Source organism: Cladophialophora carrionii (genome assembly GCF_000365165.1).
Source record: "Cladophialophora carrionii CBS 160.54 unplaced genomic scaffold supercont1.6, whole genome shotgun sequence".
NCBI classification, from domain to species: domain Eukaryota; kingdom Fungi; phylum Ascomycota; class Eurotiomycetes; order Chaetothyriales; family Herpotrichiellaceae; genus Cladophialophora; species Cladophialophora carrionii.
The window spans coordinates 2,710,406-2,738,159 of NW_008481831.1; the positions used below are offsets into that span (position 1 = coordinate 2,710,406).

General features: G+C 53.5%; 7 protein-coding genes across 7 annotated transcripts; 3 read left to right on the forward strand and 4 right to left on the reverse strand.

Annotated features, from left to right (window-relative positions):
* Positions 1–362: 362 nt before the first annotated feature.
* Positions 363–1,529, reverse strand: G647_07957 (uncharacterized protein; the record flags this gene model as incomplete). Its single annotated transcript, XM_008732269.1, has 3 exons — positions 363–1,002; positions 1,068–1,234; positions 1,329–1,529. The coding sequence occupies 3 exons, from the start codon at positions 1,527–1,529 to the stop codon at positions 363–365; spliced, it is 1,008 nt and encodes a 335-aa protein (XP_008730491.1).
* Positions 1,530–2,543: 1,014 nt separating this feature from the next.
* Positions 2,544–3,032, forward strand: G647_07958 (uncharacterized protein; the record flags this gene model as incomplete). The annotated part of the gene is made up of 2 exons (XM_008732270.1): positions 2,544–2,726; positions 2,841–3,032. 2 exons carry the CDS (start codon positions 2,544–2,546, stop codon positions 3,030–3,032), a joined length of 375 nt encoding a protein of 124 aa, XP_008730492.1.
* A 535-nt stretch (positions 3,033–3,567) lies between these two features.
* On the reverse strand, positions 3,568–5,487 carry G647_07959 (uncharacterized protein; the record flags this gene model as incomplete). The annotated part of the gene is made up of 1 exon (XM_008732271.1): positions 3,568–5,487. One exon carries the CDS (start codon positions 5,485–5,487, stop codon positions 3,568–3,570), a length of 1,920 nt encoding a protein of 639 aa, XP_008730493.1.
* A 1,581-nt stretch (positions 5,488–7,068) lies between these two features.
* G647_07960 (uncharacterized protein) lies at positions 7,069–10,234 on the forward strand (the record flags this gene model as incomplete). Its single annotated transcript, XM_008732272.1, has 5 exons — positions 7,069–7,398; positions 7,448–9,063; positions 9,113–9,205; positions 9,256–9,595; positions 9,650–10,234. The coding sequence occupies 5 exons, from the start codon at positions 7,069–7,071 to the stop codon at positions 10,232–10,234; spliced, it is 2,964 nt and encodes a 987-aa protein (XP_008730494.1).
* A 1,627-nt stretch (positions 10,235–11,861) lies between these two features.
* Positions 11,862–17,023, reverse strand: G647_07961 (uncharacterized protein; the record flags this gene model as incomplete). The annotated part of the gene is made up of 3 exons (XM_008732273.1): positions 11,862–12,382; positions 12,447–16,787; positions 16,849–17,023. 3 exons carry the CDS (start codon positions 17,021–17,023, stop codon positions 11,862–11,864), a joined length of 5,037 nt encoding a protein of 1,678 aa, XP_008730495.1.
* A 474-nt stretch (positions 17,024–17,497) lies between these two features.
* On the forward strand, positions 17,498–26,370 carry G647_07962 (uncharacterized protein; the record flags this gene model as incomplete). The annotated part of the gene is made up of 4 exons (XM_008732274.1): positions 17,498–17,592; positions 17,652–19,318; positions 19,368–23,817; positions 23,862–26,370. The coding sequence occupies 4 exons, from the start codon at positions 17,498–17,500 to the stop codon at positions 26,368–26,370; spliced, it is 8,721 nt and encodes a 2,906-aa protein (XP_008730496.1).
* A 700-nt stretch (positions 26,371–27,070) lies between these two features.
* G647_07963 (uncharacterized protein) lies at positions 27,071–27,607 on the reverse strand (the record flags this gene model as incomplete). The annotated part of the gene is made up of 1 exon (XM_008732275.1): positions 27,071–27,607. One exon carries the CDS (start codon positions 27,605–27,607, stop codon positions 27,071–27,073), a length of 537 nt encoding a protein of 178 aa, XP_008730497.1.
* Between the last annotated feature and the right edge of the window lie 147 nt (positions 27,608–27,754).

A 27,754-nucleotide genomic window follows, 5' to 3' on the forward strand; every position in this document is an offset into this window, starting at 1 on the left:
CCCAAATCTGAAAGTCGACATCACTCGCCGATCCTCACGATCAATCGATTCGAACAACAAGGTGCATCTGGATTTGTACCTGACATGGCAATGCTTTGGCCCACGTGGGTTTCCATTTGTTGCACCCGGAGTCGTTCAGGATTCGGGCTACTCTTGACGTACCGGAATCAAGGTTGATCCCCCACGTTCTCGTTCTCTTCCCCAGCACTCCTTCACTCGGACAAATGACAATGTGCGATTCGTAGCCCGGCTCGAACGTGGCGGACGATCCGTTTCGAGGAATGGGGAGGGAATGACCAACACGAGATACGGGTTCCTATATCGAGGCCATGCCGGTGGCTTATCTGCAGGGACCGCTACAATCACGCGTCTTGATCCTTCTTCACGTCGGTCTCGTCGTCGGTATCATCCTCTCCTTCTACGAGGACCCTCTTGCCCTGCACGCCTGCGGCCACCTCGGCCTCTAATGAGTCCATGTACTCTCTGTCGTTGCCGACCAATGTCACAGCATTCCTGTTCTTTCCCCATCGCGGATAACTCCCAACCTTTACACCCTTTGGTTCCACTTTTGCAGCCAGCTGGGTAAGGTAATCCGCAATTTGGCTCTCTGCTATCGGCGTACTGAAAAGCATGCGATACATGCCCTTTCCTTCTGGGTCTTTCAGCCGTGGCAGTAGCCGGGGTTTGTATCCTTCTAGCATTGCCTCGAATAACCTAGGCACTCCAGGCAGGATGTGGATATTTCCGTTCACCACTGCAAGCGGGACCCAAAGGTCTTCCTTGACATGGATGGCCTGTTGTTCATCAGGGATATTGGGATCGGTTGGGAGTTGTGCCATTCGCATCTTGGCCGTCAACGCGGGTGACGGTACGTCCCAGTCAAAGTTGGGTTGCGACTTATGGGGCCTCGAGAACTTTCTCATTTTGGCCCAGGTCGGCTCGTGCAGGCGCAGCTCGAGCCCGAATGCTTTGGCTATTGACTGGTAGGTTATATCGTCGTGCCTGTATGCCACAAGCTCGTCAGCTGCGCGCACTGGGGTACATATATGGTGGAACTGCAAACGTACGTGGGACCAATACCACCACTCGTTACCACGAAATCATAGTTCTTGGACATGCGTCTCGCGGCTTCTATTATTTCATCTTCGTCGTCCGCAATCACCTCTATCCTCCTCAACTGCACCCCCAAGGAGAAGCAGAACTTTGCGAAATAGGCCGAGTTTGTGTCCACGGTCTACAATGGCCAGCAATTGTCAGCCATGTTTTCCAATGCTTATGCAACGCCCATAGCCTGCGCAATCTCTTTTCGAGATACGGAGTTATCTAACCTTACCGCCCAACACCTCGTCGCCTATTATCAGGCATCCCGCCGTTTGTATAAGTCCTTTTTCTGGCCCAGATACTGTTTCAACGTTGGATGATGATGTCATTCTGGAGGAAGGAGAGGAGAATGCAGCGGCAGAGCGGTGCGCGTAGTTGGGCAGTGGTCGCGAGAGGTGTCTTGCTAGCTGGGATAGGCGAGAGAACATTGATCAAAGGAGTAGAGGGCGCAGACGGGTGAAGCCAGTCGGGGCGATGAGGCTCTATTCGACGGTTGATTGCAAAGAGCAGTGATCAAAGGTGCAGGAAGCAGGTCAATCGGGCGCCAGCATTTTGGAGATGGAAGCGAGAGTTGACTGTATTGCCCCACCACGTCGCATCTGTGCCTGACAAGCATCGACCAACGACCAGAACCAAGACTCGTCGCTGACGCTGCATGGATAGAGCTGAAGATATTTGAACCTATTGACTTCCCCCCAAGCAGGCCGTCGACTCGAGATTATTGCCAACTCTGCTGCGACTCTCACTTCACTTTCACCTCTGAACTCACCCATATCCGGAATACCCCGCGGTCTCACGGCACGAGCGGACGAGGCTGTAGAATCGACAACGTTGCCCAGAGGATCATCTTCCGGCTTGTCCAGCTTCCTACAAATAACCACGCGCGCTCAGGGCTAAGACAGTCGCAACTACAGTTTCGTCAGAGGCATCGAGCCACATCGCAACCTCATCTTCGATCGCCGCTACCCGAACCAGGACGCAGAATGGTATTTATCCATGTCCTCCTTTCCGCTCCCTAGCGTCAAGAGACCATCAAAATGTGTCTTCCTCGAAACGGGCCTCGTATCGCTTGCCAACTGACACTCCCAGACAGAGTCGAGGCTGTACAGCTTCTCGCAAGAGACCAAGGACCAGTTGCGCAAGTTTCGGCTAGGAACGTCCAGGGCAAAGACCCCATTGGCAAAGATATGTAAGCAGGCAGAGTATTTTCTTGGTTCCCAGTTTGTTCGGCCAGTAAGGACAAATCCGCTGCATGAGTTCAAGCGCGGTCATGGAAGACACCGCACCAGTACAGGAGTTGAAGTAGTGGTCAAGCCTGAACGGACGATGGGACGCAAGAAGCCTGGAACAGATTGAATCCCCTCGCTACCCTGCTCGCCGTGACCTACTTTGCTCCAGCGAGCTATAGTCTACCCAATTGCTCCCGCACGCAGTGCAATGCAATGCAATATCAACTACTAACCGTACCGGCACCATGTATCCACACAGACCAAATCGACGCCAAAACGCAAGAAATCAAGCCCTCCTCTTCGTCGGACGAAACGTACGACAACCTCCTCGACTTGGCAGATGATCTCCCGGACTCATCCCCGCGCTTCATCCTCCTAAGCTACCCGTTGACATTGGTGAGTTCCCGTTCGATGCCCTGTCTGCCTGCTCCAGCACTTGGCCCCCCGGGCACCTCATTCTTCGTTTCTCCCCTGTCCGTCTGGCCGATTTTGCTAACAGATGGCGTCGAGGCCTCGGGCCGCCAATCTGTCCCTTACGTTCTCTTGTACTACCTCCCCGTCAACTGTAACCCGAATATGCGGATGAGTTACGCCGGCGCGGTCGAGCTGTTCCGGTCGACCGCCGAGGTCAATCGCGTGCTGGAGATCACCGAGGCCGAGGACCTGCAGGGCATTGAGGAGAAATTGAAAGGCGAGGATTGAACCTGTTCGGTAGGGGTGGCATCATAGCTTGTGAGTGAGCCGTGAAATGTGAGGCTGCTGTGGCGATCAGGAGGTGGAATTCAAGCCGAGAAAAGGACGGAGCATCCAGTGTTGCCGAGATATTCGTTGGATGGTTCGGCTTTCTTTCATCCCTCATGCTTCTGATTTACTTGGATAAGGTCGGACGAAAGGGAAACTGAGATAGTTTCAACCTTCAGACTTCAGTGAGGGAGACGGTATGAACAGTGACTGGTTTGGTTTCACGACTCGCTATGTCTGCTTGCTTGCTTGCCTGCCTGATAAATGGAGAGCTGATTCCAAGACTCCGACTGCCCTAAGCCATCATGCACAATGCTCGCGGAATGTCCAAACCGAAATATCCAACCAAGTTACAGTTACAGGATGGCGCCTTGATTTTCGAAAAGATAGCGTAGCGAAATCCAGCTCATGCGGCTCACCCATTCAACATCGACTCGCTTGAAGAAATGCAAAACTCATGTTCATGCAAAAAGGTCACTCCAAATCGTCGGCCTGCTCACAACTGACTTCTTACCCTGTCAGCGCCACCCCCGAGCCCGGTCTTCACAGTGAAGCTCCGGAAGTACCCTTCCAAAGCCTCCACCGTGCCGCGTCCTTCGACAAGTCTTACGGCAATGCCAACGTGACCGTCCGGCCTCACAACCACGACGGCGCCTTCGTCGCCTTCGAGACCGACCTTCGCGTGCGCCGCAGCCTTGGAATCCAACACGCGCACATCCTTGCGATCGTCCGCGTAGACCTTGGCCGCATAGTCCCGGAATAAGGCGGGCAGGTCGGAGATCTCGATCTCGGGCCTCTTGGCCGCGAGAACGAGGGCGAGGCTGAAGAATCGAGAATGCGGGTTGTCGCTGTCGTGGTGGATGTCGCGTGACGAATCGCCGTAGCCGAATCGCGTGTAGAATGAATCCGGGGCCGACAGATGGCGGGCAAAGTCCGCAACGGCTTGATGGCCACCAGGTCTGGGGCTCTGGCCCAACCCTGCGAAGACGAACATCCTGAACGAGCCGTTGAAGGGGATTTCGTTCTCGAGATGGACGACGTTGGCGTCGACCACCCTCGTCACGTTGCTGGGCGGCATGATTCTTCCGGGCCGGAGTTTCGAGCTTCCGCTGATGATGAGCGGGTGTTGGAACTGATGGTCGCCGGAATGGTTGAAGATGTTGCCGTTGTACGCGACGCCGAACCCGGACGTGAATTCACAGTTTGCCTTGAACATCTCGACGAACTCGTTCTTCGTCTCTTTCTGCCCGCTCTGGTGCGCATCCGAGACTTCACTGGCACTGGGCTGTCGTTTCGAGAATAGCGCGGCGTACTGGTTGTCGAAGTTCAAGAGTGTCTCGGCGATGAATTTCCGTTCCACTTCGTACGTGGACAGGACGTCGCGGCTGGCGAAGCCAGACTCCACCAGGTGCATTTTCCACGCGAAGTTGATGGCGTCGTGGAAGGCCGTGTTCATTCCCTGCCCGGCTTTGGGCGAGTGCGTGTGGCAGACGTCGCCGCCCATGAAGACGCGGTGGTCGAGCGTGTACTTGTCGGCAATGCCCTGCCCGATCGGGTACACAGAGTACCATTCCACACGGTCCCAGTCGCAGTAGTACGGCGCGAAGATCTTCTTCGCCGCGGCTTGCACTTCTGCCACGGTGGCGGTCTTTCGAGGCGAGAAGTCCGGGTCTGTGGAGCTGGCTATCTGGATGTACAGGCGCACCATGTTGTTCTCGCGCGGGATGACCATGATGCTGCCGTGGTCCGAGTGGATCGTGCATTTCATCTTGATGTCTGGGAAGTTCGTGCGGACGACGCCGTCCATGACGCCCCACACGTGGGAGATGGGGTCCTTATGCCGGATCTGCACGCCGAGCTGTTCGCGCACAAAGGATCGGGCCCCTTCGCCGGAGAACAGGTACTTCGCACGCACAGTGTCGGTGACGTTGCTATCTAGGTTTTTCAGGTCAACTTCGACGGGATACTCCGGGTTCTTGTGGTTCGTCTCGAAGCGTGTGATGGTCCAGGGTCGCTGGACCTTTGTGCCGTTCTTCTCGAGGTCTTCAATCAGGACGCGCTCGATGAGGCCCTGGTGGAGCAAAGCTGTGAAGGGATACCGTGCGTCCAAGAATTCTGGACAACTGGCCCATGTGCCTGTGCGGACGATCTTGCCGCCGGGGGCCGGATCCCAGAATGCGACCTCAAAGACTCTGGCGGGGTCGTGAGCCATGATTTTCCGCTTCAAGCCCATGTTTTTCAGGATTTCGAGGGAGCGCGGTTGAATACCGTCCGCCCGGCCTGTTGCTGTAGGCACCGGTCGGTTGTCGATGTGTCGGACTTTGTAACCCCATCTTGACAGTGATACTGAGAGTAGTAGACCAACTGGACCTGCTCCTATGATCACAATATCGTACAAGGGTATCTCTGAAGGCATGTCGATGTGCTTGTGGAACCACGTGGGGGTTGAAACTGGGAAGATGATGAAATGATCGCTGACAGATGTATAAGTTGTCCACAGCAAAGAGAACAGACAGATCCACGGGTCTTGGGCTCAAACACGGTTGATGATGTTGAGAAAGGAAGTGCGAATGCTCTCAAACTTATGAAGCGATTTTGAAGTCACGATCAGTCGATCGGCTATGAAGCATGGTAAATATCTGGAGGGCGGGCACATCGGACGAAAGAATGAGATCAAGCGAATAGGATGTCCGTTTCCGAGCTCGTCAACCGAGACTGTTGCCGCTGAAGCAAGCAGCGACTGCTGCGGCCGTAGAACGGCGAGAGGGTGGGCGTAATTCCGAGCGTATGCAGAGCCCCGTGGAGCAGGTACCGACTACTGGGTCAGAGAGGCCTTGAGTCTCTCGTAGCAGGAGCCCGGAGAGCGTCGGTGGCGCCATGAGGGCCATTCTTTAGACACAACAAAGCGTCATGGTAGGTGAGAGTCTTGTTTGCGGGGATGTGTGGCAGCTCGGTTGTGAAACACGGGAAGTGGGAGTGTCACGTGAGGCCGAACGTCTAGGGGTCACGGGACGTCTAGAAAGCGTTTAGCTCCTTGGCCAGAATGCACGCCTTTTCCAACTTCAACCAACGTCAGTTTCTCTTTTCTCCCCCAGCAACAGATTGGCTCCGACACATGTCGACACTGTTGTCCTGCAGTATGTGAGCTATTGCGCCTAGACACATGGGCAGTTTTTGTCGTCAATGGGATATGCAACGCATTGTGTGTGCTTGAAAGATCTTGTCGGACGCTTCATCGTGGTACAGAGTTATATGATCGGGAGAGGAGACTCCAGACACAGCTATGATGTCTTCTCAAAATGAAGCTCTGGGTCTTTTGAACTGGAGCCCTCACAAGCTGCTCCTACTCCTGGCACTTGTCCTGAGCCTGCATGTTCGGTGAGATGGGACAATGATCAAGCTGCTCCACCTATTGCTGTGATTGCAACATCGCAGCGACCCAGGAAAAAGGCCACTTTGCTGCAAGCGCGTGTCTTGCCATCCGGTATCCTGTTACCTTGGTGTTGTTTCCTTTTCAACGACTGGGAGGTGCAATCAGTGGACGATCTTTGTTCGGCTATCTTGATGATCCGTTGAGGTCCAAAATAAGTGAGTACACTCTTCAATGTTCGGTGGCACTACTGCAATGGCCCATAAACAGAGGGAGTAGACCAAATCCAGCCGGCACATCTGCCCTGGAAGTGGTATCGCCCACGTTGTCACCGTCGTTGCATAATTGTTTCTCCGGCTTGGCACGCACCGACAGCGATATCACCCAGGTCAATTTAACGCCATGGACATTGTTCGACGTCCCGACCACTTCCCAAGTTCTTCTCTGCATGCTGGATAGGGAGTTGGGTGTCATTTTCTTGTCTCATTCAGTCCATGTACAATTTCTCTTGTTCAGGTCCTGTTGAACGCGCTTCTCTTGCTTTACGCCATCCTGGGTTGTGATTGCGCTGGTCGCACTCACAGCTCGTCCCATTTCATTTCTCACGCCTTTTCTTGTTGCACCAACATGGATATCACGCGCCGTCGCAATTTTACGGCAGCGATCCCATCCCCCCTACTAAGAAACTCGAACAACTTCGAAGACTTCGGGTGCTTTGATGAAGAAGAGTGTCGCTTCTTCTTGCGTGAAGTGGGCGAGCGTGTCGTGCCAGTCTACCCTTTCTCTTTCGGTATGGAAGAGGTGTACAGCTGGATACTCGAGCGGTATGGGTATTCCGGACTGCCAGATGCCACGAGCGTACTTCAGGATCTGCTTGAAAGTGATGGGACCGCAGGCGGCCTGGGAGACGACGGAGATGTTTGGCGCTCGTGGCGACACAGTTGGAGACATCGAAACGTGAGTGCGCTCCATTCAACCACTACACTGTCGTTAACTCGGGCCCAAGGACGATGCCCTCAATCCTTTCATTCCGAAGGTGGGAACCTTTATCTTGCAGCCTCCGACTCTGCCACACGTTCGCAAGATCAAGGCTCTTAACTTCATTCGTATGAGCGAAGAGTCTGAGAGAGAAGAGCCAGCTCGAGATGCCGTTATTGCTGGGAAGAGGAAGGCGTTTTGTGAAGTGACTCCAGAACGTGGCCGAGTCATGCCAGCACCAACCACCACCACTGTCAAGCAGCAACAGTCGGAAGAAGGGGACCTATACCGACTCCCATCCACAACATACTCCCATCAAAGAACCAGGACCTTGCTGTCGTCAAGTCGTGGTTCGCCAACCTCGAGGCAAGAACAGTATCAGAGACCTGGCACGGCTAGGGAGTCGAACAAGGTGCATCAGTCTTTCGGAGGTTCTTCCCAGCCAAAGCTTCCCGAGGTCGATCCGTTGCTATTCGATGCAGATATTGATCCATCGCTCCTGATCACATTTGGAATGCTGTCACCGAGCAGACCTTCCGGAGAGACCGGTTTAAGCCCTAGCTTAAGAGGCGGCCACGGCGAGGCAATCACTTTCCAGCCGATCAATTCCCAAGGCAGTCCGTCCAGCAAAATTCCTGGGACGGTTCTCAGCAACTCGCCTCTACCCCGTATTCAGTCCAGCCCATTCCGTGTCTTTACTCCTGAAACTCCTCGAAGTCACGTCAGGACTGATGCCAGCATCCGCTCCAGCCGAGTCGTTTCGGAGCCTCTTCAGGTCTCAGTGAAAGAGGACAAGCAGGGTTCTGTGGAGCACGATAAGTCAGTCGAGCGACTACGCAAGCTTTCAGACAGTCTCAGACCCTTTGTCCGGCGTCCAGCGGGGGACAACTCGGAGCGCAGCAAGAGAATTCGTGCAAACCACCGTCAAGTTCGAATACTGGATGGTGTCATCCTTAATCCCAAAGTCCGCAAAAGATTGTCGTCGCCTCCAATAACTGCCGTGGAAGATGAGGTGCCGGTCGAGGACAAGAAAAAATCAGGTGTTCGACGCAGCCTTACGCCGGTGTGGCAGAAACGCGATTCTTCACGTCACAGCTGGATGGAGATCATGCGCAATTTTTTTCGCACTGAAGCCACTGCCAGCCAGGCTGCAAAACAATCGAAGCGTGAGTCTTCAAATCTTTCTCAGCCTGCAATCAGACCTTCAACAACACCCCCAAGCCATCACACAAACGACAACAGTCAGACTACTCAGCGAGAGCAACCTTCTTATCTTCTTGGACTTGACGGCACCGTTGATCCTCGACCTTTTTTCTTTAGAACAATCGCGTTCAGGATGTCGAGAATGTCGAGAATGGACTGCAATAAGCCACTCCCATTGAGCCCGCCTGGAATCGCCCGCTCGTTGTCAGCTCACCCCGGATTCCCCAACGCCTTCCAGCCTCGTCCTAGCGATTCTGCTATTCTCACTAGAGCCAACACACGCGCAGACCTCAAGCGCAACCTTCAGGCACTGACAGCGCACGCCCTTAAGCGGAAAGAAATCCCCGACAAGCACCAATTCTGCCCTGTCTACGACGAGTTGGAAGGTTCCTTTGGTGATCAGACAGCAGACCCAGCCAAGGCCTTACAACAGCCACTCTCGTAAGTTCACCTCCTCTAACTTGAACATGAGGTGTTAACAACTCCCCAGAGCGCTCACCTACTCCAGTGTCACGAACGCCAACCCTTTCGTGCACCAGCAGAATGTACCACCTTCGCCTCGGCAATCACAACCTCCATTCTCGTAAGTAGCTCCGGGACTACTGAGAAATTCGGTGTTGACTAGCTGCACAGTGGCATTACGTACTCGAGTATCCAGAACGCAAACCCGTTCTTCGGCGCGCCAGACACCCCAAGTTCGGGCTTCTGCCCTATTCCAACCTCGCGACAAGGCAACCTGGATTTCTCCCTCCCACCGCCAGCATCCAAATCGCATTTCTCGACCATCAGTCCCCAGGCATCGACCCTCAACCCAGCGGCCAGTGTGTTCACGCCGTTCAAGAACCTCATGCGCAAGGGCAGCAGCTCCAAGGGCGTCAATGACAACGCGACCACAGGAGGATCGCCATCTAAGCAACACACGCGCAAGATCAGCCTTGGAAAGCTGGGCAATTTGTTGAAGAACCCCTTCATGGTGGGCCTCTCTCCTCGCAAGTAATTCACTTGATTGTAATTAACTTCAAAGTAGTCTCAAGTGCCAACAGAGGAAAAGATCGACCAATGGATGGCAGGAACTAATGTTCCGTCCACTCGTCCTGCTGCTGCTTCGCCCGCTCGTCCTCCTGTCGTGTCACTTGATCCGGCTTTTCAAGCCTACGTGTTGGGCCAGGTGGAGGGCATCCTGGTCAAATCGACCAGTGGATTCCTCTTGCACTCTGGCAAAATGAGACGACTAGACCGGGGTCTCGTCGAGCAGGTCGCTTCCGCCTGGAAGGAGGCCGGGCGTGCCCCGGTCATCGACTTCTTGTACGACTGCCAGACACAACGGCAGCTGGTACTCCGCCACGCGGCGACGGTCAAGTTCAACAACCTGGACAACGACCGCTTCGCCCGTGCGCTGGAGCTGTGGTCGGCTCTCGTTGCGGCGCTCTCCCCCCGTGTCCTTTGTTTGACCGACAAGGTCATCTTGGGACATGTCTACGCCTTACCCGAGGTGCTCAAGATGCTTCGTGCTCCTGAAGCCACCCGGTTGGCTGCGCGGGACCTGGGGCGGAGAGTCGCTGCCGAGGTCGACAGCAGGAAGGCTGCCGTGGCCAACATGGCCGGGATCTGAGATCCTCGGCGTGTTGTGCCGTGGTTGTGGCGTCGTGGTGGTATTGGTCAGTGTGGTGTCTTGTGCGGTGTCTGTCGTTGTGTCGCGCTGGCGTGGCGCCATCAAAGAGATGGCATAAGAGTGTGTTTTGACGGAGTGTTTTCCTTTTTTCCCCCCTCTTTCTTTTGTTTTGGAAATAGAGATGGCGAGGGGCCGACCCCGAAATCAAATGGCTGAAAGTGTGAGCGGAACGACGGCCTGTTTCCATTGTCTTATGCAGTGATGTGTGATCTCGCTGTCGTCGACCCGTTCCCATCTCGTCACCACGGCGCCGTCACTAACATCGGTACACAGCATATACGGGAAGTCCAGCCTCCTATTCAGCGCTATGTCCAAGTGACTATCGCTGTCGCTGTGGGCAGCCCATCATATCGCGTCATTCACCAGCCCACAGCGTGCCCTTCTTCTACCCATCTCATACCTGTGTTGAAACCGCCGTCGCCATGGCCGTCACTGTCGGAGCCGCCATCGCCTGCCCTTCCTCCAGTACCAACTCATTCAGCCACCAGGCCAAGCTCAAGGTGGACGCTGCTGGCATACCAAGTCCCAAGATGCCAGTATGTCAGTATGTCAGTATATCAGTGTGTCTTTACCCAATGCCACCTCCCCATGCGACCACGCAGCGTAACAGCCACGTTCAGCTCCTGACGTAAACCCCCTTCTCAACCTCATCGTCCAGCATATCATCCACTGACTACTTGTAGTACGGCAGATGTAGTCGGGATCATACTTACCGAGCAGATACAATGCACAACTAACGGGCGTGCTACGCCATGCATCACATACTGATTCAGTCCATTCTATTTCCGCGTCTCTCTGATGTTAAGCGCTACCCCAGGACTCCCCAGGAAAAGGCCACTATCCAAGTCACTCCTCCATAAATCTGTGCAGAAAAAATGGAGAGTACCGAAGTGGAGATGGTGCAGCTACGTGTATACTCGTACATACAGATTATATTTGTGTACGTACATATGTCTACCTAGTATGTCATGTCATGGTAACTTATAAGCCTATTCTCTACCGTCCGTCCGTCGTCCAAATCACTACGCATCACACATAGAATGGCGTTCGTACCAGAACCGAGTATTCGCCAAAGGGCAATGGCAAAGGGCAGAGGGAAGCAGCAAGTGAGACTCAGAACATTGATTGCCACGTTAGTGTTCGGATAACCGACTAATTCCTCTATTGACGATTCGGTACGCGTTTATTCTGCCTGATTCACTCCACACTGTACAGTCAGTCCAGTACCGAGTATGTCGATGGGATTCGAGCATGCTGTTGTCTGTTGCTATCCCTGTCACTGATTCTAATGGTATTCCTATTGCCATCTATCCGGCCAACCGCGCCAGCACGTCTGCATGGCACGGAGCGGATGATGCTGACATTGGCAGGACGAAGTTACGTCACCACCGCTGCTGTTGAGAAACAAACACCAAGACAATCGAGGGATATTTGCCAATTCTGGATGAATGTCAAGCTCCCGCTGGTATCTCCGGCGAGATATCACCACATTGAGCTCTGCTTCACATTCACAAAACACTCACGCTATGCTTCATTTTGCGTTCCGACTTTTCGTCTATCGTCCCGTTCATGAGAACCCATTCAATCTTGTGTCTTCCAATGCCGCCTCATCCTCAAATTCCACAAATCCGGACAAGGTAATCAGCCCGGTATAACACCTCACGCTCTCAGCAATAAGAGGTCGGATTTTCTCGTCGACTTTGCCATTGACACCTGCAAACTTCTTGAAGACACCCACCATGTTGGGTCTGTAGTCAATCAGGAATGTCCGAGCGCGGTATTGAATTTGTTCGTTTTGGGCACCCCGAGAGAGAAAGGTCGATAGAAGGAGTCTCAGGGTGGAAGAGAGTAGTACGTAGTATGTGTATAACGCGGAAGTGGCAGAGTCAGGAACATACGGCGAGTTGTTGTTGTCGGCGGAGGACGGGAGGGGAATGCCTAGATCCGGGTCTGCTCGGAATAGCTGAGAGTCCCGAGCAGCTTGTACGATTCCGGCGTCAAGGAGCGCTCCTGCGCCGTCACGAGTCCGTGAGATCTGGAGGAGGAGGAGCATGCGCGCTTCGAAAGTTGAGAGGAGGGAACTCCGGTCTGAATAGATTCATTAGCACTAATCAGGGCATGCCAGAGTCAGAAATATGGATTCGGCACTTACAACCCGCCTCTGAATCTTGAAACTCCAGCGCGACATGCTTTAGAGGATCAATCATGATCTCCAGCATGTTGGCCTTGACAAGCGAATCGAGGATCAAGTTGGATTGCTCCATCCTGGCCAGAGATGTGAGCAAAGCGAGAAGGCCAAGAGCGTTGAGGCGGCACTCGTCGACTCCGTCCTCGGCATCATCGCACATGACTTGCACGAGACGCTGGCTCGCCGATCGAATGCAGTCCATGCTGTTGTGCCGGGCTTTGACGACCACTTCAGACGCGACAGTCGACGAGGTGAGACGGGCGAGGTATTGCGAACAAATGCTGTAGAAAATTGTCCTCAGGGCTGTACGCGAGTTGGAGGCCGCGATGCCTTCGATGGAGGCACGAAAGAGTTGGAATAATTTCTCTGTGACGAGATTATCCAGATGGGTGTTTGTCAAGGCCGTGTGAGAGAGCGCAAAAAGCAGGGCATCAGCTGCCCGAGCTAGTTCAACCATATCGGCTCTCTCGTCCACGATGAAAACATCGAGTTTGGGGAGCATGACCTGGATCATGTGCAGGATGAACTGCACCTTCATCGTGGCCTCCATTGGGCAGCATTCCACGACAGCGATGACCATCTCCGCGTATTCGTGCAAGGCGTCGCTCCTCGCCTTGAGCACGACTTCGGACCGGTTTCGAGCTTCGATGGTGGCAATCAAATAATCAGCTTCATCTATCAGCTCCTGCTCGTCAATTTTGTGGCTGCTTGTTGTCGATGCCTGCTTCTGCATGATTGAGGCTCGATAGGCATTGAGGTACTCGCGGATCATCTTGACATCGTAGACACTGGGCTGACTTTCCGTGGCCTCGGTCAGGTAGACCTTGAAATCTATGCCCGCATAGTATTGAGGTTCAACCTCAAAACTTGCTGAGAGATCGAGGTCGAGAAAATCAAGGAGCGCGAATATGTCCGGGTTGATGATGACCGTGCCATCCACGTCGCTGGTCTTGCCCTGAAGAGTCGACAGAATCTGTCGCAGATTCGTCGAGAGACCCTCCTTTGAGGCTGCTCTTATCTCGGTGACAACGTAACTGTACAGAGAGCCTCGAAAAGCGAGGAATTCAGCCAGGGCTTCGGCTGAGGTGGTGTACCAGAAGTCCTGTTGCAACAGACTATTGGCGTCCCATAGTGTCTGCTGCGTGACAATAGGCTGGCTCAAACACAACGACTGTAAGAATTGCAGTCTTCGCAATTGACCAACGACGACACTGCTCGACAGTGAAGACGACCACAGATGTCTCAAGACTCGGAAAGCAGCCGCTTTCATGTGTATCAACCATGAAGCCATTACACCGTTCTCGTCATCTGGATAGTTTTGTACGAGATTGGCAATTGAGTTGAAGACTGACACGCCCGCATCTACCGAATCTGAGATGGCCAGCCGCTCGCCCAATCTGTTGAAGCCTATCAGGAGGTGAGCAATGTTTGGCAGGTCAGGCTGGGTTTCAAGGCAAGCATTGAAGAAAGCAAGGATCCCATCTTTCAGAAGGTAGCTGACTGACTCAAATCCTTGCTCGAGCTCGCGGACATCAAACTGTAAACGGGAATACAGGTTCCTGGCAACAGGTTGAAGCTCGAAGCCCGGATCAGGACCCAGCATATCGACAACTCTTCTTGTTCGGCCACGGACATCCTCCGTCGTCAGAAAGTGGTTGTTGAGCTTCGGTGAACTCGAAAGCTTTTGGAGTAATGCAAGTGCCCGAATGGACAGCTCGGAATGCCCAGTGGCGGCGAATTGGCAAAGGTTAAGCACGATCTCGGGGTGTGCAGCGAGAGCCTCTTCCAGAGCATCAATATTGGAGCGAGTTGGCGGCCCATCCTGGGGCATTTGGGATTGAACCAAAGGCCTCACTATGTCAAAATAGGTGGGCTGAAGATCGAGCACTCGGTTGATGATGTCAATTGACCGTTGCAAACTGAGCAGTAAGGGCGAATCTGGGAGCGCAGCATCGGCGGATTCGCCGGACACCCGCAAGCATTCCAGCAACAGCTTATGCACGTCGCTGCTGAGGAGCCACTGCATGAGCCTGGCAAATGGACTGCGCTGAGCGTACGAGAATGCGCCCGGCACCTCCTGCAAGGCATCATGGCTGGAAGTGGCGCGGTCGAGCATTGCCACATAATCTTCATTGACCCCCTCAAGTCCGATGGCCATAAATTCGAGACAATGGAACGACCCGATCAATCGCTGCAGCTCATCCGCAACTTCGGGGATGCGCTTTGCAAAGACTTGGCCACAAACAAAATCGATGTAGGGGCCAATCCCTGGGCGTCTATAGTCCGAACCCAGATCTTTGGGGAATGGAAGCAGATCAGGACCCAGGCCAGTAGACGGAAGAGTGACGATCAAGTCGCGAAGGAACACGACGCACGCGTCGTACTGATCAAAAGAGGATGCAATGGAATTGAGGGTGTTCTGCAAGTTGAGTAAAGTCGGCTTGGGTGGCGATGCTGTGGTGGCAGCCGCTGGGCGTGTTCTGTCGTGGCTGTGTGCTGCCCAACTGTCGAGAATCTGCCACATTATCGCAGCGGTGTGCGCATTCTTGTCTGTCAGCAGCGCATCCAAGGTCGAGAACACACTTGCCCTCAGATAACTGGGGACCGGTCCTGAGCTGAGAAGTAACAGAGCCTGAGGGAATGCCGGAGTGACCGTCTCGAGAATATGTTGGCGGGTGCCGCTCGGTTGGCGACTGAGGTGCGCCAGTAAGCGGAGATAACACGACAGCATGACTGGGCTTTCTAGCTCGTTCATGTCGGTGGGAAGGACTTTCGGTGTGTGCGGCAACTGCGACGTAGCAGGTCTTTCATGGACCTTCTGTGAGTACAGTTCAAGCTCGGCGAAGATTTGTTGATAGTTCATAGACGGGATACGCCGGCCTCTGGTCGTAGCCTGTGACGAATCATCCAATAAAAACTTGTGAGCCGCCTCTGCACAGTCTCGACCTTCAGATATGGAGCACAGAAGCTCGCAAAAGGCGCTCACACGTGGCACAGTCTGTCGTCGGGATGCCCACTGCATAAAGCCATAGAGGTTACTGTCCGGATCTTCCCACCACAGCTCTGCGGCCTCCGGTCTCCCCTCAAAGGAGAATGAGATAAGAATGAGAAAGCACTCGAGATGAAGTTTGCTGGGGACGCTGCTCTGGTGGGTGGACGGCAAACCCTCTTGCATGGCTGTCAACAGGTTCAATCTCTGGTCGTCTTCTTCCGTCCTCAGTTTCCGGATCGAATCGGGCATGTTAGAAATGAAAGCCTCAATGAAGTTCTCTAGGCATTCCATAAATAGCAAGCGGAAATACGAGGACGTTTGCTCAGCCTCATTGAGAGCAAACCGATTCGTATCGCTGAGAAGCAGTGTTACAAGTTCTTGCCTAGCCGGATGCCGCCACACGTCCAGATTGGTGCTCGTGCATATGGCGAGCATGAATTCCAATGCATCCTCTTTCAATGCCGCCTTCACTGCGTCCGCTCGTGTTCCCGCGCCCGGATCCTGATCGATCAAGTCCCGGAACTGGCCACTGTACTCTGCGGTCCACCACAGGCTCAACATGGCTTGTAGAGGCCTGATGGAGGTTGAAGAAGCATCTTGAGGCAGCGATGCGAACAAGGCATTGAGAGAGGCTGTGCTTTGTTGAGATATATGACTTCCGGATGATCCGTACTGGCGAAATGCTGCAGAGAAAGCAGGAAGATAGTGGATCAGATTGAAGTCGAGGCTTTTCCAGCGCGGGAGCACAGCGTGAAGCTTCCGAAGATCTTCTTGGTTCGTGAAGTCACCCTGAAACAAGTACGCAAGAACACAAGCGAGTGCCTCATGTTGTTTGAACAGACTGTCTCGCTGGAACTCGAGAGTAGCGTAGAATTCGGCGCCGCGTGGCCCACCAAGCACCGCCTTGCTCTGTAGTGCATCTGCGATCTTGGCCTGGAATCTCTCGATCTCTTCCAGTGTGCTCAGGCACTTCCTTGTGAAGACAGATCCATTGCCAGGAACGCCTTTGTCAATATCCAGAACACTGCCAATGGTGGTCTCAAAGACTCTTCTGACCTCGTTATCGGGCTCCAGCGTGAGTGAGTACTGCAAAGTGATCCGCAGGCATTGAAGCAACAGATCTCTGCGATTGTGGAACTTGCTGACCACATCCATGACCAGCGAGTCCTGTGCCAGCGTCAGATCTTGCTGACTCTGGATGACCAGCCGGCCAGCCTCGATCTCATCCAGGTCCAAGGTCGTTGCGATGGCGCGGGAGATATGCTTGAATTCGTCGTTGATGGCGAACTCCTGGTCGGCAACACTAAGTTTTCCTGCGCTCTAGTATTAGCATGAGCTGTTTCTGCGTGGAAGGGCCAGGCTAGGGAGACAGACCATTGTTGTAGGCGTCGCGGTCGCTGGCTGCTGAATTCGACTTGTCCAGCAACTGCCTGAAATCTTGGAGGCTCCCTTCCAGCTCCTGCCACAGGCGGTCGATGTTGGCGAAACGCGTCTCGCTAAACGCGACGAGATCAGCATGCAGGCCCTGGAGACGTTCAAGGCTCTCCATGATAGATCTGTTGCTTGTGATAGCCAGGCAGGAGGTCAAAGGTACGCGACAAAACTGGTCCTGGGCTTTGCCAACAATGGAGGCCCGTTCTCCTCTCTCCAAAAACTTTGGCTGCGGTCGCAATTGTGAATTCGAATAGAGTCGCGGTTTCCGAAACCGGTTAGACTAGCCTGAGCGATGATCGCCTTACTTTCCCTTCACTTTGCCCTCAGTTTTCCTTCACTTCATTACCGTTATTGCCCTGGCGATGCGTTGTATGGTTTGCCAGGAGCGACAATCGCGTTGTATTCATGTATCATGAGTCCTCGTCTACGTCAGAAACAGTGCGTCACTGACGGCGGAGATGGCGGAGGCTGGCATCGCTGCGGCCATTTGTATGGATTCTTGCCTCTTCAGTGCTCAGCCTTACCCACTGACAATCTCACGTAGCCAAGCTAGAGGGTGGCACGATCGCGCAGAGAAACGAGGGTCTTGATGGTAACGCAAGCACTCGTGAAGCCGTACTTGGCTGACGCGAGCGCTCTAGATCTCAAACGAGTCCTGGGGGAGCGAGCGAATGCTCCAGAAGTGTGAGAGAGAATGGTCATTACTGGTCTGGGTCCCCGTCCCCGCTGACCCTGTATTATAGAGACGCGCTCAAGGATGAAGTCTTTCACAAGATCTTCGAGCTTCTCTACCGGATTGTGTCCAAGGAGAAGCCGGTATTTCTGCGGTCGACCACTGCTGAAAGAACCAGGAGCCTTGCTGCTTCCCGCTTGCAGGTCACGGCTGCTGCCCTTCGCTTGACCTTGGAAGTGGGAACGTCTAAGCTCAAGTATAAGACGGCCCTGTCGATCCTGGACCATATTGTGGATACCCTCCCTTTGACGGATGGTTCGTTGTGTGAGCCTCTCAAGAACGATTACATCAAAAGCTTCCGAGTGCTCCTCAATTACCCGCCGCACGGGGAACATATGCGACCAAAGCAATGGCAGACGTATGTGGATTTTGCCCTGGACTGCCTGTCGACTGTCCTTGAACATGATGTTGCTGAGGATGGTTTACCAGACAGTAGAAACACCAGTATGGCATCGAGGAATGATCGGTCCTTGTCTATACGTCCCAGTCAAAGAAGCGGCAAGAGCATTGGTAAGGAAAAGGCTACGCTCGCCGAAGAGATCCTGGCCGCCTTGAAGAGCCTGACTTCTGTCTCCAACGTGCGCATCATGGCCCGGGCTCCCTCGATCGCCGAGAAGATCCAGGAATACTTGAGTGTTGCAGGGACAGGTCAAGAGGATGCGTTCGAGACTCTAAACAACATTATGCTTGTTTCTCTAAGCCAAAATGTGGATTTCACGCAAAACCTACTATGCGCCCTCATCCCTGTCATGCGCCGACTGTGGTCTAGCCGGTCTGGTACCCTACGGGAACAGATGCTCATCACCCTGTACACATGCCGACATCTCTTCATTGCTCCGCCAGGCCCATGGAACCCCATCGAGGCGGATGTCTTGGAACCCCTCTTGACAACCATGATGTCTGACCACGGCAAAAGAGATTTGTTACATTTCGACGACATGCAACCATTGTTCGACTCAGACACCGCACCTCTCAAAATCAGACAATTCAAGCCTCCTCGCAGTTCACCACGCGCGTTAAGTTGCTGGTTGACAATAGAAATCATTGCAGGCCTTGTCGTCGGGCTGAGTCGCAAAGGACGGTCATCAACTGCGGATAGCGACTCTGAGGACATTCCGCGTAAACGACGGAAAATCCAAAATCATCTGCAGGAACTTCTGGAGCTCGCAGCAATAGGGGTTGGGCAGGAAAAGGTGGCCGCTCTGCAGATCGTCTTGTTTCTCTTTGACCAACCTGGCGCCCTTGAGCAGGACTGGATCCAATTACTGGACAATTTGTTGCCGGACCTCAACAATGAAGACCCCACCGTTCAGACATGGGTCTTCCTGATCTTTTCAAGGTTAGCGCAAACACCACATCCTCCCTCACAAACATCCGATATCTGGCTTCGGGTCTGGGATGCCGCGCGAAGAGCAATGGCCGTCGTACCAACGGCGAGGGCTTCCTGCCATTTGCTCACTGTACTCCTCAAGAGTGGGGTTTTGGATACAGTGATGAGCGCAAATCTGCTTGATGGCACTCTGTTTGGTGGTGGCAGCAATGGCCCAAGCAGCCTGACAGATACATCTCTGGTCTTGATGACAACTATATTAGGCTCCAAATTCCTCGACAGCGAGAAGCACTTCGAATCCCTCTGCTTGAAGGTACTTGGCTGGCTAAACCTCCGCTGGACCCTGCGTATGTGCAATAATATTGCTGTCTAATCCTACGTACTGACTTGCCACAGCTGCAAATCTTGATCGACTTCACAATGCACACATTGTCTCTCACGCTCGCCCGGAGCTCTTATACTGTGTGCTTAGCTCCATTTGCGGCTTTTCGGATCCTATAATCGCTATTGATGACTGGAGTCCGGCACACTCGTCTTTCAAAGCAGCAACTATGGCGGCAGTCAACCTCGACTTCTTACAATATCTTTTGCGTGTCCCCTCTCTTAGCCCTGGGACTGCCGGACCCGCAAACGCTATGTCCCGCCCACTCGACATGGCAATAAGAGCCCGCCTGTTTGGAGCGGTCACAGACTTCCTGGCGGCCCAATCGAGAGAATTCCTTCTGTCTTGGAAAGCTATCTCCGCCGAAAGAAGCTCAAATATCGGCAGCGATATCGTAGAGACGGTGGCTGTTGCTTCGACTGTCTCCTCTGCAGTATTTGCGCGTTGTGCTGGTTACGAGTCAGAATTCATGCCACCCTCGGTCCTGGCTGAAACCCGTCGAATTGTGAGTGATTTCATCTCCAGCCAGAAGAATGTTGCCTCCTGTCAAGAAATGGCCAAGCGTGTATGTGCTTGTGTTGTCGCTACACACTCTCAGTTATCTCGAAGCGGCAACCGGAATTTCGGTGATGATTACCAGGGTGTACTTGAGTTTGCATCAATCGTTGCCCATCGAGGCATGGCAACAAGCATTGCGGAAGACGGTTCGGACTTAGAATTCCTGGATGAAGAGCAATTGGACTCGCAGGCAAGTCAAAGCAGCCAGGCAGGCTCCGGCGCTGCTGTCATGCGATTTGATCTACCTCTATGCCACGACACGCATGAGCTACTTGCGAAATATGCGGTGGAGCTGACCACAGCTCTTCAAATGGTGAAGTCACAAGCATTGCTAGACTCTTCAGCAGCCACTGTCGTCTTTGACGAGCTTATAAAACTTGATCCGGTCTCGTTGATTGGCGCCAGACGAGCGGTGGGCGATTTTCTGTCGCTGGGTATGGGGACCTCCCGGGCAGACGCATATCGTCTGGTCGACAAGCTCGGCAAGGCGTTTCTGCAAGAAGAAGCTTTCGAGAGATGCGAATCTGCCTTGTGTCTATGTCTCGACGTCCTTCGCCACCTGGTAGATCTCTGGAGTTCTGACGAAGATGACGACCTTGCGGAAGCATCCTTTGAAGTGTACGATTGGTTCCTTAACATCGCACTGAACAAGGGAATTGCTTCACCACGAGTTTTGTCCGCACTGGCTGATCTGCTGGACTCTTTGATGCTGAAAAACGCAAGTTACGGTGCTGACGATCTACCATCTCCGCGAACAAGCCTACTGGAGATCCTTGAGGTCAGTGATCCTCCAAATCAGCATAGAATGGCTGCTAAGTTGTCCCACATCTTCGACAACTACGTTCTGACGCAGCACGATGCTATATTTGAAGATATCGTCGGGAAATTGCCTTCGGATCCTGGGCGAAAAGAGGGCATCGCCGCGCGCCTGTACATCGTGTCGCATCTAGGCGCACGATGGCACACGGTCTTACGACAAGCCACGTACCACGTATTCGAGACTGTTGCTCATGTGCCAGCTACGACGAAGCTCGCGCATGATTGCATCAATCAAACCTGCAAACTGCTCAATCTGAGACGCCCGAGACTCCTTTTCAAGCTGTTTGCGCCTCAGATTTTCTTCACGTGGCTGTCAACAGAGAGTCTCTCGTCGATGCCTTTCCAGCCCTTCGGGTACACTTCTTTGCAGGAATTGGCCGAGGATAATATTGCTGAGCTGACGGGACAAACAGCTCTCCGCGGAATGGCTCAGGCAGAAGACCTGGCCCAACTGGTCGGCGTGGATTGGACTGAGCTGCTTGCAGAGAACTTCGCCAGTGCCGAAGCTTACACACTTGCTTCTGAGACGAGCGTGCCGAAGCAGGAACGACTCTATGATGGCTCAGAGAAACTGGTTAGGAAACGACTCGGGTCTGAAGTATACCTTCAAAGGCTCCGCGAGTGCCTCCCAGACATCATCGTCGTGCTACTGACGTCGCTTCAAGACGACCGCGGCATTGACAAGGCTTTGCCCTCCCCAAACCTGGCCTTCTGGCAGGAGATGGTTGACCTAGCGGGGCACCGTAGCGAGCTTCCGCTTTCTCAGCAGCCTTGCTTCCGCGCACGTTGCCTTCCTGAGGAACTTAACTACTTGTTGTCAAGACTTGACATGCAGCAACAGGACATCTGGACACCGGCCCTCCTGGTGCACTTATTCAGGCGATTACTGGACAAAGCGAGGCCTGCTTTAGGACCTCTCCACACGTGCAGCATCATCCGCAAGATACGCATAGTGATCAGCCTCGCCGGCGCCGCCGCGCTGGAAGGCTATCCCTTGGAGATGATGCTTCACAGTCTACGACCTTATCTGACCCTGTTTGAATGTGCAGGCGACGCGATGGGCATTTATCGCTTTCTCCTCCGCCGTGGAGCGCCATATCTTTCAACTCGGCCTTCTTTCATCGCTGGTCTGGGTGTCGCCATCTTCGCGTCTCTGACTGGCTTCATCACCTCTTCGCAAGACAGCACTACGCAAGAAAGTCATTTCCTCGCAACGATGACCAAGGCCCAAGAGTTCCGCATGTTCCTAACACAGTGCCTGGAGTCCCTCCACCTCGTGAATATAACAGACGACGCCGAGCAGACTTTTATGCAGATCATCCAACATGCCAGAGCAATAACCCAACCGGGGACTAGTGTAAAAAGCACCAATGAGGGCCAGCTGCTTTATGACCTGCTTATGGACCAAAGCAGCAAACACCCGCTTCTTTCCAGCCTTCACTTTGAGCTCTCCATCACAATACTATGCCAACAATTCTCCTCGCCGCCAGATCAACAAGATGACATCCTTGCGAATGATGAGGATGCTTCTCGCGTTTTCCCTGTGTTGGAAAGCCTCCTGAGGAATCTCGAACTGGACCGGCCGTTCCGGATATGGGCAGCCCAGGTGATGGGTCGGGGTTTTGTCATGCGTGGACTCAGCTCTGGCGGGAACAAGAAGTCACGCCAGATGCAAGTGGCGATTCCAATGTCCAAAGAAGGTTTCCCAGGTTTTGAGGCAGTCTCATCTTATACCAGCATTGTGCGCCACCTGACGAATCTGCTTTGGACATCTGACTATCCTGCGACAAGTTTTGCTGAGAACACATTACAATTGATCTTCAGCACCATCAGCCATTCGGGCGAACGCGGCTTGCTGGACCCAGATTTCGACAGAACCCTTGTGCAGGATATGAGCTTCACAAATTGCCCGTGCCCTACTACGCTGCTGGCGCGTGCTCTGAATGCGTCAGACATCAAACGCGAAGGATCCCACGACCCGCGGTTGCAAGCGCAGCATTGGGCCGCCGAACTCCTTGCTCAGATCTCTGACGCAGCCGCTGGGGATCCTGTGCTGAACGTTCTGAAGCCACTCATCAACGCAATTCCCGAGTCGGCAGAGGCCCTATTGCCACAAAGCGTGCATCTGATTCTACTTAGCGAGTTCGACTCTCGCCAGGCTTTTCGGGAAAAACTGTCAGAAATGTTCTCCGATATCCTTTCGTCAGCCGTCCAGCAGCCGAGCCCAGCCTGCCCGTTGGTGCTCAAGACTCTGCTCTATCTCAGAAAATGCCAACTCCCTCGAGAGACCAATATGGCACAGCGAAATTCCTGGCTTGAGGTAGATCTCCACCACGCTGCTATGGCAGCAAGCGCCTGTCAAATGTGGCATGAAGCTCTTCTCTTCCTGGAACTTCATCAATCCCAGGCTCAATTACAAACAGGTCGTTCTTCCCGAAGGTCACTCGTCATGACCGAAGGTATTCCCATTGAAATTATCTCGAAGATCTATGAGAATGTCGACGATCCTGATTTTTTCTATGGTAAGCACCAAACCTATGACTTGCAGTCCGTGATCAGTAAACTGGGGCATGAAGGCGCGAGCCAGAAATCCTTGTCCTTCCGCAGTGCTATGCTTGACTCCCAATTGAGAGTCAATGAGCAAACAGCAGCGCTAGGCTCGGTGGCATTGGCCACCGCGTCATCGCTGAGCGCCGCGAATATGCAGGGCATATCAGAAGCTGTGAGACAACACTATGACGTTTCTCAGAAGGGTGCTTGGGCGGATAGTGGCTCTGCACAAGATCGATGGGATTTGATGCCTCCGAGCGAATCAACCTCGTCCTCGGTGGGCTGGTTGTCCTTGTTCCGCGGGATGCATAACATTTCGAACAAGGATAGCTTTCTCATGGAGCTGGACCAATTGTTACTCGACGTAGGTGTCGCTATCAAGGCCGTCTCTGGCAGTAGAAGCCACTCGCATCGCCTCTATTCGAATCTGGCAGTCCTTGCAGAGGCGCGACAGACTCTCGGTGCAACGTCGATGGACGGTCTAGAATCGGCCTGTGCAGCTTTGGCAGCCAGGAACAAGAACCTCAGGCACGCCAGGTAGGTGCGCTCACACATTACTGGATTATTACTGACAATAGCAGGTTCGACGCGCTATCCCCTGTCTTGGCAGGCAGAGAAGCAGCTTTCGCCGCTGTCAGAGGAAACGAGCGACTACAGAGTTCCTTCCTTGTGAGCCTGCACCAAGCGCTGCTTCTCGAATTTCGGGTGACTCGACAGTCTCTAGAGGTGGCGTCGAGTTATGACGAGCCTCAATTCTGCTTGAATAGGGCGATGTATCTGTCCGAACTGAATCACCTGGCTCAGCGAGTAGGGTTGCAGGTCGATGTTGCGACCAATTACGACCTAGCCAGAACTTTGTGGGAACAAGAAGAAGCGTCTGCTTCCATTGGAATTCTGGAAGATCTCAGAAGTCGAAAAGATATTGCCAAACAAGCCATTGCTGTAACGCGAGCTGACATTCTGACGGACCTTGGCCACAAGATTGCTGAGGCCCGTCTCGAAAAACCAGACGAGATCATCGAGCGCTATCTGGCGCCAGCAATTCAGGAGCTACACGGACGAACCGGATCAGCCGCTGGTCGAGTTTTCCACAACTTTGCTGCCTTTTGCGATATGCAGCTGCAAGATACTGACAACCTGGACGACTTTACCCGCATCAACAAGATTCGAGAGCGGAAGACACAAGAGGTGTATGAGCTCGAAAGAATGGTGAAGAACAGCAAAACGGAGCAGCAGAAGCAGAAACTCAAGTCACATTGGGCCAGGGCTCGAAACTGGCTCAAACTAGACGAGGAAGAATGGAGAAGGGTATCGGAGAACCGAGAGAATTTGATCCTCCAGTGCCTGGAGAACTACCTGCTCTCAATGAGGGCTTCCGACGACTATCCTAACGACACGCTCCGGTTCGTTGCTCTCTGGCTCAACCAGGCGGAAAGCCCAACGGCAAATGCTGCTGTCCAGAAGAACCTCAGCTCGGTGCCAACAATCAAATTCGCGCCACTGATCAACCAGTTGACGTCGCGTCTGTTAGATTTCAAGGACGACTTCCAAAAGCTGCTCAAAGATCTCATGTTCCGGATCTGCTCGGACCACCCATTCCACAGTCTATACCAGGTCTTTGCTACCAGCAAGTCTCGGCCACCGACTGGTGATGATATCGCCGCGTCCAGATGGACCGCAGCAAACAAGTTGACCGAACGCATCAGGCAACAGAGCACATCCTCAGCCATATGGACTGCTGTCCACAACACTTGCGTCGCTTTAAACAAAGTCGCAGTAGAGCCACTGCCGGAAAAGCATGGCAAGTCTGATCCTAAGACGCTCCAATTGCGAAAGTTACAAGGCGGCCCTGGGCTGGAGGCACAAATCACGAAACCGACTTCGAAGATCCCACCACCTACTATGAATATCGCTTTAAGGGCAGACCGCGACTACTCGCAGGTACCAACGTCTGTCTCGATCAGTCCGGAGCTTTCTGTTGCAAGCGGTGTCTCAGCACCCAAGATTGCCACAATCATAGCCTCTGATGGCTCTCGACACAAATTGCTCTTGAAAGGCGGCAATGACGACCTCCGACAAGACGCAATCATGGAACAAGTATTCGAGCAAGTGTCCAACCTCCTCAAAGAGCACCGCAGCACACGACAACGGGACCTTGGGATCAGAACGTACAAAGTGGTACCTCTAACCAAAAACTCGGGCGTCATCGAATTCGTGCAGAATACGATCCCGTTGAACGAGTATCTCCTCCCGGCTCATGGACGGTACTATCCCAAGGACTACAAATCTAACAAAGCCCGAAAGGACATTGCGGACGCTCAAGGAAAGACGGTGGAGCAACGAGTGCGGGCTTATCACACGGTCGCCGCCAACTTTCACCCGGTCATGCGCTTCTTCTTCATGGAGAAGTTCCTCGACCCTGATGACTGGTTCTACAAGCGCCTCAACTACAGCCGCTCCACTGCTGCGATCAGCATTCTGGGCCATGTGCTCGGTCTAGGAGATCGACACGGGCACAATATACTGCTTGACGAAAAGACAGGAGAGGTGGTGCACATCGACTTGGGCGTAGCTTTCGAGGCTGGTCGGGTGTTACCAGTGCCTGAAGTCGTTCCCTTCCGCCTGACACGCGATCTTGTCGACGGCATGGGACTTACGGGCGTCGAGGGCGTCTTCCGGCGCTGTTGCAATTTCACCCTTGAAGCCCTTCGTCGTGATCAAGAAGCAATAATGACCATTCTCGACGTTCTCCGCTACGATCCGTTATACTCATGGTCCGTCTCTCCACTTCGCCTCCAAAGGATGCAGGAGAACAATGGACAAGCCCCGGCCGCGGACGGTGCCGCGGGTGGCACCGCCGCAACAAGCATCAGCAGCACATCACTTACAAATGACGCGACTGCTTTCGGTGTGATTGCAGCAAGAAGAGAAGAGACAGAACCGAGTGAAGCGGACCGGGCATTGACCGTAGTGGCGAAAAAGTTAGGCAAGGCGTTGAGCGTGGAGGCAACAGTCAACGAGCTGATTCGACAGGCGACAGACGAACGCAATCTGGCATTGTTGTATTGTGGTTGGGCTGCCTATGCTTGATGGACGAAGCAAGCAGCGCGCTTGTGGGAATGCCATACAGAGTTGAGGAGTGTCCCATGGTGAAGGGGGGATCACTGTCTTTCCAGCCGCCGAGGCGGTATTCTTGCATGCCGGAGGGAGGTTGTAAGAGCAGGGAACAGTTGCAACTCATGGTGGACCAGCATTCAAGCAGACCAGCCTCCTGTCTCGTCTCGTCTCTGCGGGATTGCGGATAAGATGATCGCATTGCCGATGCAGCATGTACGAATCTCCTTGTGATACGCCCTCTGATCGTGTTATCTACGACGCCGCACTGCCTCGCCGACGAACGAATCGGTATTTGACAGGCTGTACGGCTGCTAGAGTTGTAGGCACTTTGATACGGTGTCTGTTGAAGCCGATTGCTCTGCTTGCCTTTTCGTCTTGTAGCCGCTGCCTTTGGTGGCTTCTCATTCGACAGGAGGATCTTCTCTGACTGCGCCCGTGTTCGTTGTTTTAGGCGGCGAGTAAAGTGACCGTGCTGGTTATAGGGTTGAGGTCATCTCAACCATGTCGCTGTGGGAGCTGACGTGGCGCTTCCCTAAATGTATGATCTTGTCCTTTGCTGAATTTATTTTGCTTCAGCTGCGAACTTCGAGGAGCAGCCTTCGCCGATCTGCGGTGAAAGTCCTGCCATTCGAGTCTTCAGCCTAGAGACCTTCCACGGTGGACACTGCTGTCATCATTCAGGCTCGTCAAAGGACAATTTAATCTTCTTCCCTTTCTTCTTTGGCGCGGTGGCAGATTTCGGGGCTGGATGGACTTCATCGGTTCGCCCTCTGTCCAAGCGTTTCTGCTTATCGTCTCCATCGCTTTCGCTTCGTTGGTTCTCGCCCTCTCCGCCAACAAATTTTCCAATCTTTCTCTTCTTTGCTGCCGTCGACGAGCCAATTTCGGTGACTCTCTGCCGCTCAGACTGCTTTGTGCCTTCTTGGGCCCCCAGCTCTGAGCCTTGTGCATTCTCCGTCACGGCTGGCTTATCGCTCTCGTCTTCGCCTTTGACCCGCCGCTCAAACTCGGCCTTTTCAATCCTTTCGCCTTGCTCGTCAACGATCACTGGCTCGTCTTCATCGTCGTCACCGGTCTTCAGCCTGTCTTTTTTGGGTCGAGCGATCTGGACGTTATGTCTTCCATCAAGGCCACCAAACTCCCCTTTCAGTTTGCGGAGGAATGCGGGTTCTTGCTTGTTGTACTGTAGATTCTTTGCGTTAAATGCCATTCCAATGCCTTTCCGAAGGACCCAACGTTTGATGAGCTGCACAACTCGGACTGATCGAAGGCACTGAAACCAACATTGAAGAAACATGCCAGCACGGCGCATTTGCTTCGCCGCACAAGTCACGTGCTGATAAGCCCTTATCAGACC